The 18,073-nt window shown below is 31.0% G+C and overlaps 1 protein-coding gene across 1 annotated transcript in view; it reads left to right on the top strand.

Annotated features, from left to right (window-relative positions):
* The window catches only part of LOC127700647 (reelin-like), an 87,328-nt gene that overhangs the window by 14,089 nt on the left and 55,166 nt on the right, over window positions 1-18,073 (top strand). The window contains exons 6-20 of the mRNA XM_052204205.1: window positions 382-487; window positions 1,041-1,137; window positions 1,833-1,884; window positions 3,997-4,096; window positions 5,188-5,656; window positions 6,480-6,631; window positions 7,585-7,736; window positions 9,820-9,938; window positions 11,259-11,479; window positions 12,045-12,173; window positions 12,710-12,816; window positions 15,632-15,695; window positions 16,326-16,559; window positions 16,884-17,045; window positions 17,771-18,010. Of these exons, the coding sequence (XP_052060165.1) occupies window positions 382-487; window positions 1,041-1,137; window positions 1,833-1,884; window positions 3,997-4,096; window positions 5,188-5,656; window positions 6,480-6,631; window positions 7,585-7,736; window positions 9,820-9,938; window positions 11,259-11,479; window positions 12,045-12,173; window positions 12,710-12,816; window positions 15,632-15,695; window positions 16,326-16,559; window positions 16,884-17,045; window positions 17,771-18,010 (2,404 nt within the window). The remainder of the gene's footprint in view (window positions 1-381; window positions 488-1,040; window positions 1,138-1,832; window positions 1,885-3,996; window positions 4,097-5,187; window positions 5,657-6,479; window positions 6,632-7,584; window positions 7,737-9,819; window positions 9,939-11,258; window positions 11,480-12,044; window positions 12,174-12,709; window positions 12,817-15,631; window positions 15,696-16,325; window positions 16,560-16,883; window positions 17,046-17,770; window positions 18,011-18,073) is intronic.

Genomic DNA, 18,073 nt, shown 5'->3' with positions numbered 1-18,073 from the left:
CTTCTTATTTTTGTATTAGAAACTGCCCACCTAATTCACTGCATGAATTCATCAGATGACAATACCAATATTAAAAATGCTGCTAAAAAAGAGGTACTAGCTAGTTCAAATCTTTCACACACCTGTGATGTCACGGGCGTGTTCTAGTACATATAAAAGGGAACCATCAAAAAGTGTTGTTTAAGACGGTTGTTCTTTCAAGATGATTAATTTTTCATTTGATTGACATAGAATGGTTTGTTTGGATTTTTAAAAATCACCCCTAAAAGAAGTTTGTGTTTTAAAATAAATTCTATCTATTTTTGTTGTTTATTTGCTGTTTTATTGATTTTCATTTTCCAATAAGCATTCTAAGTATATCCTTTTAAATTTATTTGACAGCACCTACATTATCTCCCTTGAGACCAGATTTAGCCAGTAAAGAAAGCCATGGTATTGTGCTCAGAGATGACTTTGATTCCAGTCCAGACATTGATTCTAATATATGGTAAGTTTTTTTGTGCGAAATGTCTTTTTTTTTATAATGACTTTCATAAAATCAGAATCTTAAATCCTTGTCAATGTATGTTTTATGATAGAAATATACCATAACTTAATTCTAAACCATTTTCACAGATGTGATATATTAGCAAGACAAGAGATACAAATAAGTAAGCATGACTGAAATTGTGGCCGAATATGTCGGTCAACATTTTATAGGAGTTATTGCCCTTTAATGATGATTTTAAGCATTTTTGCGTTTTTGGTGAAAACCTTGGTGGATAAAGAAAAAGTATAAACAGTTAAAATGATCAGCAATACAAGATCTACAACAAATACGTCAACATAGCCGAAGTTGTCAGTCAACTCTTTATAGAGTTACTGCCCATAAATGATGATTTTTACCAAAAATTGGCCCTTGTTAAAGATGCAGGTGAGCAACATAGGCTCTTTGGAGCCTATAGTTTCATGTGTGCATAGTGATTTTGTGTCATAATTTGAGACACTATATCTTTTCTTTTCTATTAATTGATCTCTAATGAAAATTATTTTAATTTTAGGTCATCCAGTGATGGTGTAGAAGTTAGTAAGAAATGTGGTACAGTAATGTATGGATATTCAGTGACCTTCTGTGATCAAAAAGGCAGCAGGGAAATGGTTAGTTTTAGATATTTTAACCTTTGATATATTTCATAAAGTTAAAACACAATCAACATTGTGAAAAGTCACCTTAACTATTGATAGGCATGTCATTGCATGGAATTGATCTCAATATTTTTGAGGGTAATTACATTTTTTGCTGAATAATAATTATTTTTAAAGAAATAATAAATTATCTGAAATAAGATCCTCATACATAATTTAATTTCAACTCATTCTCACCCTGTCCCACCTATAGTTGTGATATCAATATCCATTTAGTTTTGGCCAATATGACTTTATATACTTTTTCAAGACTGCCTTAGCTGATGTGGAAGTTCAAACTTAAATAATGGTTCATATAACATTTATGGATGTGCTTTTATAAAACTGTCAACTATACTTCCCTTCATGCTTGTGAAAATAAAAAAAAAATGAGAAAATAGACAAAATCAGGTCTGTTTGTGTCGGGCAGGGGTGTATAATGGTTGCCACTACATCATTAGTATAGATCATAGATATTTACTATTAGAAACACAAGGAGATATTATATGGCCAGATCAGTTTTTGGCTGACTTTTCCTGTCATATATGTTTCCTGAGCAAGACAATGATTTTAATCAACATAGATGGGTAACAGTAAAGACAAATTTCTACTAGCAACTAGATGATTGTAATGATATTCATAAAAATAAAGCCTTTTCTGTTTTGTAGGTTACAGTGCCATTAAATACAACAACTGCAGCAGTATTGCAATTTACTTTGTGTAAGTAAATTTTTTAAATAAATGATAACTGCAAACTTGTTTTGAGACTTTTGATTGAAGTATTGATTAAATATGTCTTTTTTATTATGAAACATATGTTACAAGAAGATTATTGTACTTTGTTAAGGATTAAAAATAGAAGATAGTTGTTCAAAGAATCAATGCAGTACAAGTAATTAAAAGAATTTCATTTAGTTCCTTAGACACCTGTATACTTAAAACTCAGAACCCCAGTTTAGAGTAACTAGTTGTAAAGTATTAGAATAGTTAGTATGATGATAGAGTTGATATTACAAGTGCTCAAAATATATAGAAATATGTTTTTTTTTTATAATTCGTTTACCTGTCTGTCCTGTATTTGGTTAATATATGAGCTGCGTTGGATAGAAATCAACCTTGTGCAAGTGCAAGTATCCATGTATATGTATAAGACTTTGATTGATTTTGGAACATTCAAATACGAAAAAAAAAGATGAATTTTGGTCTGTTTTGTATGGTTCTTATATCAACTCAATTTGATTTCTATCCGACGCAGTTCATAGTTCAGTGTTTTTATTTAAGGTACTAAATTCACTATGAAGTTGTTGTCTTATCAACTTGAAATGTAGTACACATGTTCCTTATGGTGTGAAATATATACTAAATTAGGATTTTGACTCAGATTTCACAATTTACTCATCATGGAAACATGATAGTATGAGTTCAACATGGGGTGTCTTATGGACACATATTCTGGTTATTTACCTGAATAACCAGAGTTGAGGTCAAGTCGAGTAACTGCTCCACTCTGTCTCTACGTACATCCTATTTGAAACACAAAGAGGGTACCTTGATGCCATGTGTAACTCGAACAGTTTTCCTTCAATATTATTCAAACTTCACACAGAGTGAAGATGTGTACACCTATTTTGGTAAGATTTGAACTGTTTTTCTCCGGTTTCCCATGTATTAGACTTAGTCATTTTTGTTATTGAATGGAGTGTACTTAGTTTGTGTCAAGAATAACTTTGATAGTTTTTCTTCCACATTATTCAAACTTTGAACAGTGATTAAACACATTTTAAACAAATGGAATGGAGAGCGGGGTTGCATCAAAACTGATGTGATAATTTTTGTCGAGCCTTCGACTTTTGTCGAAAAAGCAAGACATAGTGATCCTACATTCCGTCATCGTCGGCGGCGGCGTCCACAAATATTCACTCTGTGGTTAAAGTTTTTGAAATTTTGATACCTTTCTTAAACTATCCTGGATTTCTACCAAACTTGGACAGAAGCTTGTTTATGATCATAAGATAATATTCAAAAGTAAATTTTGTAAAAAAAAAATCCATTTTTTACGTATTTTACTTATAAATGGACTTAGTTTTTCTGCCAGTTAACATTATATTCACTCTGTGGTTAAAGTTTTTTAAATTTTAATAACTTTCTTAAACTATCCTGGATTTTTACCAAACTTGGAAAGAAGCTTGTTTATGATTATTAGATAGTATCCAGAAGTAAATTTTGGAAAAAAAAAAATCCATTTTTTCCGTATTTCACTTATAAATGGACTTAGTTTTTCTGCCAGTTAACATTACATTCACTATGTGGTTAAAGTTTTTAAAATTTTAACAACTTTCTTAAACTATCGTGGATTTGTACCAAACTTGGACAGAAGCTTGTTTATGATTAAAAGCTAGTATCTAGAAGGAAATTTTGTTAAAATTTTGTTCCTTTTTTTCCGTATTTTACTTATATAAATGGACTTAGTTTTTCTTCCAGTTAACATAACATACAGTCTGCAGTTTGAGTTTTTAAAACATTTATTAGATTCATAAACTATCCTGGATTTTTACCAATCTTGGACAGAAGCTACTTACAATCAAAAGATAGTATAAAGAGGAATATTTTTATTAATTTTGTTCCTCATTTTTGTTGAGCCTGCGATTAACAGCAAAAGTAGGCGAGACACTGGGTTCCACGGAACCCTTACAAATTTTTTAGTATTTCAAAGCAATCACAGCTACAAATAATTGATGACATTCAACATGCAGAGAATAGTGTAGGAAGGAAAACTATTGAGGTATGACTGCATTTACATGTTGTGAATAACATTGAGCTTTTATATTTTAGCCGGAGGGAAATGTTTTAACCAGCATCATCAGGATGGAGACATAGTAATATCTGTTGGAGTTAATGGTTGCTCTAACTGGATTGAGATTGACAGAGTTTGGTAAGAGCATTTTGCAGGAAATTTATCCTTAATGTTTATAATTCATTAAACCTAAAGCTATATATCAACCAAACTCCATTAGGAACAGATTAAAATGACAACTGTACTAAGTATATAAAAATGTTCAGTCACAAAGTGGTATCAAACTTTAGGTGCAAAAATTTCTGTCTTCAGAAATTAATTGAAAATTTGGTACAATAATGGATTGGTTGCTGTGACCTACTTTTTTTACTTCATTGACTTTGCTTTGAATAAATATGTCATTGCATGTTGAACAGAAAGAGAGAACTTTGCAAGTGTAGACCACGGTACCAATGTTTTTTCTTCAGTTTAAAATGGGGATATTAAGTCTGATCTGGGAGTCCTTTATACTGTAAATTAAGAAGTTATTGAGAGGTTTTTATTAATGTGAATAATGTGATTGTGTGAGTATAGCAATAATAAGAACTCTCATTCTAATATCTGCAACATATATCTGTATGCAGTTTTTCCCGAAATTACAATAATTATACTTGCATTGTTGTCCATTCACAAAAAATTGCAGTAATAAATGCATGCAATAATTTTTGAATTTACAGTATTTAAAAGTACAAAAATGTTCAAGCAATGCAATTTTGCATGGAAGTCAGGGTAATTAAATATCAACTGTGGAAAAGTTAATATTGGAAAAAAATAGATTTTTCTTTAATTTGAGGAACCCAAAGCAGTTTGAACAATTTGACTATTTTGATTCTTGTCAAACCTTATGTGTAATCATTTATATAATCATAGTGTTAATACCCTTTTTCAGGAGTTTCCAAGGCTTATATTTCTCTGTTATCTCTGTCTTCTAAGTGGCTGATAAGTCACCTTTAACAGAGATATAACAGAGTGACTTAAAAAAGGCCAGTGGTAAAAATCTGAAATTTTTTTTTTTGCACTACAATAATGTACTTGGATGGAGAGTTGTCTCATTGGCACTCATACCACATCTTCTTATATCTATGTATGTTCCATTGTGAAATTTCTTCACAAGTAATCTTATTAGTTCAGTATGAATTTTATCTGATTATATTTTCATCATATCTTTGTTCATTTTGAAAATATTGCAGGTCACCAACAAGCAGTGATTCAGAAGTATATTTAGTACCACTTCCACAAAAAGCAAGACTTGAAAGTGCTTGCTTTAAATGGTCACAATCAGCAGTATTTGTTAATAGCGGCAATGAATACTTGTCCATTCTATCTGATGGACCATATTCAGCCAATGACACTGACCATCAAACCAACAATAGTCCTGAGGTCACTTCAGCCAAACCAAGAATCAAATCAACTACAGAAAAAAGTATAGCTCCTATTTACAGAGTAACTAACAACATAGTTACAAGTCGTCCAATTCAAACACTTCCACCATTCCAACCTATTGGAAGGACAGATAAACCACTTCCAACATTCCAAAGTTGCTGGGCTATGGATAATGTCCTGATTGTGAACTTACATGACTTACCTACTAGCCTACACGAAGATTTTGATCCTGTAGACCCCAGTAAATGGTTGTTTTTTCCAGGAGCTAATATCAGGGTAATTAATGCTCACTTCACTTGTCATATTGTTGTAATGTATTACCAAATAATTTATTATTGAACAAATAATTAGCTGGCATATTGAGTTATAAGTTGTTAAATGCAGATTTTCTTGTGGTCTGAAAGAACTTATTTGTTACAAATAATAATAATCTTTTAGGAAAATCAAGTGAAATTACACCAATCTCTGGTTTGACAAATTCAATTCTTTTCAACTGGATTACTTGTACTTGAGATTTTAGTGCTTTGTATTTCTTTTTAGATAAGTGTGATACAGAGGAGGAGCTTAAAATTTTTCTTTATGAATAGTTTTTTTAATTTTTTTATTATTCATTTCTTTATTCATAACTTGATTATAATTGACAGTAAAGTTATATTTTAATACAAATAATTTGTCTTTCTATAGAGTAGTTGTTGTTGGCTACAATGAGAGATGCATATAATGTGGCTTGTTCCTGTCAGTTGTATTTGATATTTTATGTCTACAAAAATAAGAAATTTTAACTTTGCAGTCCAATTCCAGTATGAAGTTGAACATGATTATATAAAATTTATGGATTTATCCCAGATTTTTATTTTATTTATTTATATTTTTGTTTTCTTTTGAATGATGCTCTGCATTGTAGCAAACTAAAATTTGGAAAGGAAAAAACATTAAGTTATGATTTTAGAGTCAATTTAGATTTCACAAAACGACTTTAAGAAATATCAAGAGAACAGACTTTGCATAAATAGTATAGAACTTTAAGTATCATAGTATAGATATGATTTTAATTAGATGTGATTTATCTTTTTCTTAACTAAAACTTCTTGTTTTACAGCAAAAATGCAGATCAGACAACAATGCCATGTACTTCAGCCAAAGGAACCAAACCACCAATTTTGTTGTTACAAGGGACCTCAATCTTATGTCAGATGATTTAACAACAGACCTGATTTTAGAGGAACAGTTTGAATTCAAGGAACAAATAGGGTTAGAATTTAGTTCACTAGTTTCAGATCAGATCAGGAGGTTTATTTGTCCAAATTATCACTTTTCATTGACTTAATTTAGTACTGCTAATTATGTATTTAGATACTTTTAGCATACCTAGATCAAAGACCCATTATGGGCGATTGCAATGAAATGTTGATCGTAATTGATTTTATAAAATTGAGAATGGAAATGGGGAATGTGTCAAAGAGACAACAACACGACCATAGAGCAGAAAACAGCTGACGGTCACCAATGGGTCTTCAACATATCGAGAAAATCCCACACCCAGAGGTGGGCTTCAGCTGGCCCCTAAACAAAAATGTGTACTAGAATCTTTTCCTCTGAAAATCTAGGGCCTATTAGAATGTTTGATGACCATTATTCCCAGAGGTTTAACTTTAAAGGTTATGTTTGATGATCCCATCAGCTACCCAACATGACTTCTGTTGCTTAATTTGTAACATTGGCTTAAAATCACCTATTAAAGTTTAAGTTGGATGCAAATTTGGGAAATGATACATTTATGATTACTGATACAATAATTGGTGAAAATGTGACTGTTTGAATTAGAATCTATATGTATATTGATTTTGGGTATTATCAAGACTTGTTGCTGAAAATGTCCAGTAAAAAATGCATGCAGATTGAAGATAATTAAATGTTAATGAGTCTTCAACTCAACTGCGAAAGTTAACCAAAATAGACCCCTAGAAGTCACCATTTAGTCTTCAGCATACAAGGACCACATGATATGATAAGCTTAAAATCACTCTGTTTCAAGGTAAGTCATTTGTAACTCAACATAGTTGTTAAATATGTAGCACAACACAGAACTCTAATAATAAAAGAAAACAGTATGAAGCAAAACAATACTGATAAGTAAATTGCATGAGTCACAATTAGATATAATAAAGGTTAACTTAATTATATTGTATGTACCTATATTACAGATGGGAAGTCCATGGTGGTAGGGTTGATGTGACCTGTGGAGAGATCTATAGAGCTAACTCTTTAGTGTTTGATAGTTCTGGGGACAGGAAGGCTTGTACACCTTATATGGACACTAGATCTGCTGGAAATATTAGGTTTTATCTGGGATTAGGTAAGATTAGAAAACAAGATATTTTTAAAAGGACATAGAATTGTCTAAGTATATTTGTTTATTTGGTCATAATTTTACCTTCAATTGTTTTTGTTTTCTTCTTACATGAATTAGTAGTTAGAGGACCATATTTTGAAGAAAAACAAATTGGCCGTAAATTTACCTATAAATTGCATTTTTTTTCTTTATTGGGGGGATCACAGGCCAGGTGCACCCCCTCCAAATCCGTGCCTATTATGTTCTTGAAAATGAGTGTTAGTTATTAACAATGGGTTGAGTTACAGTTTTATTCAATTATATTTTATATTTCAATATTGATAAGGTTATCAGCTGTAAGCCCTTGACTTTATGTAACTCTAAATGCATTCTTGACAATTGCAATTTATTAATTGAAAAAATGTTTTTTCTTAATCCATTATTGGTGTAATGGTAGGCTATCATTTAAGGTGAAAAAGTTTCAGAATATTTTTTATTTCTGGTAGATTTATCCATTCGTTTAAAGGGGCACTAGCTACGAGATATATAAAAATTATAAAATATGATTTTTTTTGTTTAATCATTAATGAAAGTGAAATAGTGAAATGATATACCGCTTTTAGCAGCCAATATGTTTCAATTTTGTCAAAATAAGCTAAGAAACATTGATCATGAATTATTCACTTGCAAGTGAATATTTCAACTCATTGAATCCGTATTCATGTGAACTTCAATTTGACCCCTTAGCTAGAGATGAATACCACATGCTTTGTGCGTGTTCAATTATTTAAATGAAAAGAATGTCAACATTGAAAGTGAAACAAAGGTAAATCGTTTGATTGACTGATTCGATCCACAAAAAATCATTCTTATACAGGTAAAAACGATGATTAACATATATTTTTAATCTATAATATGAAATTAAGCAGACCTAGAAAAATCCAAATGCACGAGTCCGATATCTATTTATATCTATATTTATGTTTATATCGCTTATATGACAATCAGAGGTGTTCGACAGTTAATTAGATGGCGTCTAGACTAAGATACACACGAAATGAAGCTACATATTATCGAGCCCATGCCCGGTAAATTGTTTATTTTAGACTTTTTAAAATTTGGATAAATGTTTTACATTGTTATAAATCAAATATGAGAATTTGAGTCAAATCGGTGAACATGAATTTGACAGCTAGTGCCCCTTTAATCTTAAATCAAATTAAGGATGTCTTCGGAACTTTTGTTCATAGTTTTATTATTGTGAACTGCGAAGTCAATACACAGCTACACACTTCTATTCTCTTCAGCACTGGTTGATGTTGTATTCTCTCTTTTACTAAAATGAATGACCATTTAATATTGAATAATAAAAGATAAAAATTATGAAACTATAGAATTGTCAAGAACATGAATACACAGCTACTTTTGCATGAGTACTTTTGTTGTAGTACTATTAATTTGATGTACTGAAAATGTACCTAAAATGTAGTACTTTTTTCAGAACTTCAAAGTTATTGTATTATTTCAGTACCATAGTTTCACAGTACTGGATTTATACTTCAAGTTGAAAGTTACAGTTTTATACTTTTAATGTGTAGTATATTTTCGATACACACACTTTTTTGTACCAGTCCAGTACTTTTAAATTATTGCACTTTCAGTACAATTTCCTATCAAATTATTGTAAAAAAGAAATATTATTGATTTATTGTTTTTTCATAGTACTACACTGAGGAGTTAAACAACACTGGTACATGTATTTCAAATTTAAACCACAAATCTGGTACTGTACAATTTTTGTACTAAGATACTACAATATATAGGTACATATTTTCAGTACTATAAAGTTATAGTACTAAAAGAGTACATATGGTACAAAGTGGCTGTAGAGAAACAAATACATATTAGGGCATATATTAGAAAAAAATATTGTACCAAGTACTTCTCTTACCAAACACAGAATATTGACCTAAGAATTCTTTCAAAACGCTTAACATCCATACATTGTCAATAAAGAGTGCCTGCTTACCCCAATCCCCATTAACTTTTATTAGTGTGTGCTAAAAATTTAAAAAAAATGTTCAACATAATGATTGTTGTTTTGTAGGAAGTGGTTCCTGTAATGGCAATATTTCTACCTCAGATAGAATTGATGTGTTAGTTTACCTAGAAGACAAATATGATCATACATATGTACTCCAGAGATTAGAATTTGAGTTTTACCAGGTATGACAGTAAATATATAACTTACTTTTATACCCCATGGAACAAAGTTCTGTAGGGTATAATGTTTTTGACCCATCCGTCTATCAGTCTGTCCGTCCATCTGTCAGTCCATCAGTCCTGTTCTTGTCATCGCAACTCCTCTGTAACCACACAACAGAATTTCATGAATCTTTGTAGATAATAAGGACATACTATGTAGATGTACATATCATCAGGAATTTTAATTCAACTTTTGTTCTAGGAGTTATGCCCCTTGGAACTTTACAGCAACAGTTTGTCATGGCAACTCCTCTGAAACCACACTACAGAATGTCATGAAACTTTGTAGTTTATTAGGACATACTGTGTAGATGTGCATATCAACAGGAAAGTTTGATTCAACTTTTTTTCTAGGAGTTGTGCCCCTTTGAACTTAGAATTTTGGTCTATACATTTATATACTAGTGCAACAATTTGTTATTGCAACTCCTCAGAAACCACACAACAGAATTTCATTAAAATTTGTAGTTAATTAGGACACACCAAGACCAATATGGAAAATGCCATGTAATAATCTATAAGTATTTTCCAACATTCACAAGATATTTGATGAATTAAATTTCCTTGCTGCATTTTTTGAGTTTCTCTAGATACTACCAGTGTGGTAAAATATATATTTTAATAACTACTATTATTCATCAATCATTATTTCTTTCATTAATTGTTAAACTGGATGAAATACAATTCTGTTGTAACACAAATGCAATTCAATTTCAAACTTTTCATGAAAGTATCAAACATTTGAAATTTTGGTTGTAAAGTATATTTTACTATGGTAGACAAAAGATTCATAAATAAACTATTAATGTTGTCCTTGTTGTAAACGTAGAATTCCTAGCATTCATATTTATAAATAAACACCATCTTTGTAGAAAATAACAAGATTTATTCATATTTCACACTGCATGTATCATACAGACGTTACAAAGTTTACATAAATTCAAATACACGGCATACTCTCCCGACAGTTCACACCATTCCAGCTATTCTGTTCATTCATCAACAGTCATATCCAAATATCTGTCTCCTCTCAAGTCACTATCACACAACTTCAAAATGCGAGAAACAACGTTAACACTGTAATGCGTAATCACGGATATGTACACAAAGTCACAGTCACAACAGTCCTTGTCTAAGAAGGTTTTTTTTAAGTTAAAGCATAGACAATAAGTCAGTTTGAAACATTTTAAATACATCAATGCAAGGACAGACTCTGGCAGATAGTCTTTATGGACAAATTCAATTCTCCCTGAAAAATTACTATCTATGATTTATTTGTAGGAACCTAAACTGGTATCTGTTCCAATAAATGGTGACCACAAAATATCCTGGGCCAGATTTTGTTGGATACAAAAATTTCATCATGGTCCTAATACAGATGTATGGGCTTTAGATGGAGTCAAGATTTTAACACATCAGCCATCAGGATTAAGTCAGAATACAAACAAAACAGTTCAATTTGGTCTTAATATGCAATGTGGCAATGATCCCAAAGCTAACAAGTAAGTTTGTTTATGATGCTATGATATCAGCTGTTGTAGTTGTGGGTGGCAATTTCATAAACAGTGTAGAAAATTTTTATCGGGTGCAACAACCATATTATAGATATGTGCAATAAAGAAAAGACATTTTAGTTGTATCAATATAAAGCCCTGAAAATACAAGACACACTGTAACTACTCAAATAAATGCAAATTTTTGTTGTTTTGATAAGAGAATATGAAACCAGAAAACACTGTTTTCTCCAAAAAATATAACAAATAAACAACTAAATACAGTGATTTTATAGTATTGACAGTTTTCTAATATGAGATTAAACTTCATGATTTGAAATGTATTTCCTGATTTGCTTCCATTAATTTGTTACAAAACAAATAAGAACAATTTAAACAATGCAACAAACAATGAATACACTTACATTTATATCTTTGATTAGAAATAAAAAATCTTTCAATATACCATTTCCAATTTTTAAAGTATTTTGTCTGACAAATATTAAAAAGTATGTCATTGATAGAAAATTCTTTCAATGAATTAATTGTATTAAAAGATAACTCTATGTTACAGAGTAGATTTGCAATTTTCTTCTGATCATGGAAGAACTTGGCATCGTCTTCATACTCCATGTTTATCGGGAAGTTGTCGTGGTAACCATCAACCAATCAGTTCATCATATGGATCTGTAAATATTCCAAGGTTGGTCATTTAAAAATATGAATTGATGAAAAATAATATAATGAGGCATTGTAAAAGGAATTAACTGCAAACTTGCTTTCTTAAACTAGATTTTCTGATAGATCATAGGGTGAACATTTTCTGTGAGCAAATGAAATGAAGCTTAGATGATAACTGTTGATAAAAGTTAAAAGTTGCTAGCCGAAAGTGGGATAAAAGGAATGCTGCAGTTGTTGTGAGCAGTTGCCATGTTTTCCACATCCATTTACTATAAACTCATCTTTTTCTTTCTAGTTTCCTAGTAAGTTTTGAAAATATATTTTAAGACAGATCCAAAAATATTGAAACAATTATACCAATTTCAGTGCTGATCACACCTGTTAATATTGGAATATCTTTTACCAAGTTTTGGTATTGACTAAAAGGTTTGGAAGCCAAAATACACAACATTTTTCATATTACAAAATTACAAAATGTGTATTTTTTATACACTGTTGAATAATAGGACCCAAATATCCAAGATGGTTTAAATCTTAATAATTGAAATTATCTTTCAGGTGGACAAAAATGACCTTGCCGTTACCTTATGCTGCTATGTCACCGCATGTCAGATTCAGATGGAGGCAAACCAATAGGAGAGAACCTAACTGGGCTATAGATAATGGTTTGTTGACAACAATATCTCTGTTTGAAATCTGGTTTGTCTTTAGCCTATTTTGTATGAAAGTAAAATGTTTATAAAGAATACCAAGTTTTTATAGCAAGTATTTAGATGTTACTAAATTAGGTACTTTTGATGAACATTATTTTTCTATAAAAATCACATACATATGAATAAGATTCATAATCAGCATGTACTGTATTTACAATCACACAAGAATCTTACAAATACATTGAAACCTTCGTAACAGATTACCATGATGCATTATTATTGATTGAAATATATTCCTTTGAAAATTTTGAAAGTTAACAAATATTGACCATGTTTTTAAATGGATTTCTTTAAATTTATTTAGAAAAATGTATTAACATAATCTCAGTTGATGTCTTAAAAGAAGTTACCTTCAAATTTCATTTATTGTAAGGAATATGTCTTTGATTTTTATGCGCCCGTCAATTTTTGACGGGACGTATTATCGTATACAAATGTCCGGTGTCCGTCCGTCTGTCTGTCCGTCTGTCCGTCTGTCTGTCCGGCGTAAACATGTCGCACCGTAACTTAAGAATGACTTCACATAGTTGTTTCTTATGATGGTCAAACGATCTGTGTACTTTTTGGTGAAAATAAGATTAAAACTTTTTGAGTTACGGGACTTAGTAACTAAAACAGGTGTGTGTTTTTTTTCACATGTCGTGCCGTATCTCAAAAACAATTTATGATTATTGCTTAAAACTTTACACACTTCTTAGTTATACAGTCGATTCCGGTTATTTGCATAGCCTATTTGTCAGACAAAATTATGCAATTAAGCGGAGTATGCTTATATCCGAAATGCCAAATTACAGAGTCAAATAACATCGATAGTACAGATCAGTAAAGGAAATCCCTGAAGAAAGATGAACGTCCATAATCCACTTACAACATATTGAATGCTTATTTATTCTAATAAAAGTTATGTGTCTAGTGTTATACATGTTATTTTATTTTGTATTCTTTCATTAAAGTTTATAAACACATTTTGTTTTAGTTTATTTGCGTACCGACTTTTCCTTTACCTGAGATACGAAAATAAAACTAATTGTTCTAAAAATAGATTTGTTTCTATGACCCGGATGTACAATGTACATTGTTACGCTTTGATTAAATTAACTGTTTAACAATACTACACAGTTTATAATCATTTTAAACAATAAATGTGTACTAAACTGCCTTTGATATGCAGTATTTACCGCTTGCACAGTGATGTAACACTGTTTCTTTAACCTCGTTAGTTTCGTATATGCAAAGCAGTTAACAGGTAATGGGGCCCTGTACGGGTTATTTGCAGGACACGAGTGTTGAAAGAGAGAAAATATAATAATTAGAAGTTGATTTTCTTTTCAAAAAATATTAAAAATAAAAGATTGATGAATAAAATTCTTCAACCATATATAAATGCCCTGTAATATTTAACATAAGTGTAGATCACCCCTAGCCGAATTACGAGAGTACACATTGGATAATGACCGATAATTAACAGGGGTTATTGTTTTTAAAATTCACCCCAAATGTAATCTATGAACAATGTTTGAAATCCAATCAATAATTAACACCTTTTGAGATAGATTGGACGTGTTTTTACAACAATCACCTGTTGACATTTTTATGACCTCGAGGCTTAAAATAGAACATGGAAAACTTTACCTGTGTACACATCGAGGCTTATTTTATAATCATATTAACACGAAAGAAACTGTTTTAAAACTTTTTTTAGATAACACAAAAGTAAATATGAAATAATAACGAAAATTATGATGCATTCAAGAAAAATATACTTACCAAATTGCCGTTTCCGGTCAAAAATCTCGTCAGTTTTAACTAAGCATATCTAGCTGGCGAATATTTTCTATGCAATTAACCGAAAGGCCACTTGTAAGGCTATGCATATAACCGGACAATTTAACATTAGATGAATGGGAAATGGTTTTGTGCAGGAGAAAAGTATGCAATTAACCGAATTATGCTATTAAGCGGTATGCAATTAAGTGGAATCGACTGTATAAATCTTAAGATCTGTATACTTTTTGGTGATGATTCAACATTTTATTTTAGAGATATTGAGTATTTTGTTAAAAAGGGGGAGGGGTTTTTCACATGTCGCGCCGTATCTTAAAAACAGTGTATGATTATTGCTTAAAACTTTACACACTTCTTAGTTATATTAACCTTAAGATCTGTATACTTTTTGGTGATGATTCAAATTTTTATTTTTGAGTTATTGAGTATTTTGTAAAAAAAGGGGGAGGGGTTTTTCACATGTCGCGCCGTATCTTAAAAACAGTTTATGATTATTGCTTAAAACTTTACACACTTCTTAGTTATATTAACCTTAAGATCTGTATACTTTTTGATGATGATTCAAAATTTTATTTTTGAGTTATTGAGTATTTTGTAAAAAGAGGGGGGAGGGTTTTTTTCACATGTCGTGCCGTATCTCTAAAACGATTTATGATTATTGCTTAAAATTTTACACACTTCTTAGTTATATTAATCTAAAGATCTGAATACTTTTTGGTTTTGATTCAAAATCTTATTTTAGAGATATTGAGTTTTTTGTAAAAAAAAAGGGGGTTTTCGCATGTCACACCATATGTCAGAAACTATTTATGCTTATTGCATAAAAATTCACACACAAGATGACGGGCGTATCATGCGCTCATGGTGCAGCTGTTTATTCCAGAAATAATAAAGAATTCTTGCATTTCATTATTTAACGTCTTCAGTTTGGAACTACTGAGAGGCTACAGGAAATTACAGTTTCTGCTATTATATATTTCAGTTTATATTGGAGATTGTCCAGAGAGATGTAACGGACATGGATTTTGTACTGATCAAGGATGCAAGTAAACATGTTATACCTTGCTTTATTTTTAAATTATATGGAATTATTCACCCAAATGAGTATTTTAGCTCACCTTCCCTTATCTGCATCCTGTCTGTAGAGCTAATTTAAAAAAATAAAATTCTGTTTAGTGAAAAAACGAATCTACTTTTGTTTAACAATGCAGATTGAATGGATTTTCCAATTTAAAAAACTACATTAAAATTGTTAGTTCATCTTTTTAAAATCAGTTATCACTATAAAATGGATCTTTTAACCCTATGATGCTTTTAATGTAAATATTGTTTTAATAATATGTTTTAAATGGATTTAATATTTTAAATGTTAATGATGATTTCCTAAATATAACTCTACCTGGAGAAGGCTGTTGGTTAACTTTCATGTGAATAACCTAACAACCAAAAGATATGATACCGTTACTTTATGTATACTTACCTAAGCTGAATTTAACATACCTAATAAAGCTGAATTTAACATACCTAATAAAGCTGAATTTAAAAGCAGCCAGAAAAAGACATGAATTTAAGTGTGCCTTCCTCTGAGTGTGTTTATTGTATGAAATAGTCAAAAACATTTTATTAATGCATTATAAATACGGTATGTATATTGTTTATTTGCCTCATATTTGAAGATGTGATTTTGGCTTTGATGGACCAACATGTAACACTAATGTAGTACAAAATCCCTCTCTGTTGATGGAGAATTTTGAAGATGACCATATATTGACATCATCTAGTGTTATGTCAGTGAAGGGAGCAACAATTAGTTATATGTGTGGTGTCCTGTCCTCAGGGAAAGCTCTGGTGTTTAGTAGAAATGGACAGAGAATGATTGTAACATCAGACTTCAATACCACAAACAGCAGGTACAGTTTCATTAGTATCTTGTAGAGCTAAAGAAAGTTGTATGGAAAGTGGTTTTTTTTCTCATGAAAGAGCATTTTCTCAAAAGGAAAAAAACAATAAATGATAGTCACATCAACTTTCAGTTAAAACAATAACCATGGTAGATACAGAATGTCATCGATACACTGCTTTTTGCAAAATAAAAAAGTATTCAGTACTGATTGTTTTATTTCTGGCATTAAATAACTTTACAAACACATATTTTACATTCACATGTTTATGTATGGTATTTACAGTTTTATGCATCAGACTTGATAGTTAGAATAGATCATTATATTTTACAGATATTTACAGTTCTACATCAGAGTTGGTAGTAATTCCATGGCATCATCTTGTCCACCACCAGACAGGCCAGCAGAGGTTGTGATTTTGGATTATTCCTGTGATGCTGAAGTGACATGGAGCTTCCTTAAAGAATTTAGCAGTAATCAGTATAGATCACCCAAGTATGTCCTTATGTCATCAATGACCATACTTAATGTAGCAGAGTATTGAACTATCTACTAGTAGTTCGAAATCAAGACTGTTTATTGGTTAACCAATTTTCACTCAGATGATTTTTTATCTGGCACCATTTATACCCACACTTTCTAGTGCTCGTAATCCAGGAGTGTGTTTGTTGATCTGCCTGTCCACACACTGTATTCACCAACAAAACTTGTGCCTGCATATTGGCAGAAATCTTCAAGAGTCTCATTAGTATCTCTAAGAGTGCTGTGTGCCATTTATTTTTTTTAATGATTTTGCATTGTTAAACATTGACTTTGCCTAAATTAAAAAGAATTGGCATCTTATTTCATTTTTTTGCTCTGAAAAATGTTTTGGGGTTCCCATACCAAAACACAGACCTTGTCATAACAATTAAAATGGGGCAGATGGGGTAGGAATAAAAAAAATAAAAAATGTCTGATGTGGAGACTTTGGCTGCATTCACACTGGTCAAAAATATATGATAGGGCATATATTTTTGCTATTCAAAATATATGAAAATGGTGAGGCACTGGATGTTTCAGCTGCTCACTCCTACCATAAAAGGATTGAAGAAGTGGTCTCCTAAATAATATGTACTGAAGACAAACGTGCAGGATTAAAACAACTTACCTTCACTGAAGTAACAGCCTGTAGAGAGGATAGCTTGTAAAGTTCATCTTGATGTTTCTCTTTTCTTTAGGTCAGAAATGGTACTACTGCCTAGAAATGCCAGGAAATCATCTTGTAGATTCCGATGGTGGCAACCATATCATTCTGGTCAAGGTCATGATGTTTGGGCTATAGATGGAATTAGTCTTAATCATCACTTATTCAACACCTTGGATGTAGAATTAGAGTCTGAAACTAATGCTACACAATATTTAGTTGTCAATAAAGGCCAAATAACTGATGGATACTGTGATGGAAGAAGAAGTGTCAAGTAAGACATTACTTTTAAATATGTTGGCAACTCTTTAGCTGAATCTATAAAGAGTTAATATAG

The sequence above is a fragment of the Mytilus californianus genome, unplaced genomic scaffold (genome assembly GCF_021869535.1).
Source record: "Mytilus californianus isolate M0D057914Y unplaced genomic scaffold, xbMytCali1.0.p SCAF_1, whole genome shotgun sequence".
Classification (NCBI taxonomy): domain Eukaryota; kingdom Metazoa; phylum Mollusca; class Bivalvia; order Mytilida; family Mytilidae; genus Mytilus; species Mytilus californianus.
The sequence above is the reverse complement of the archived record's forward strand: the minus strand, read 5'-3'. Positions and strand labels throughout refer to the sequence as shown.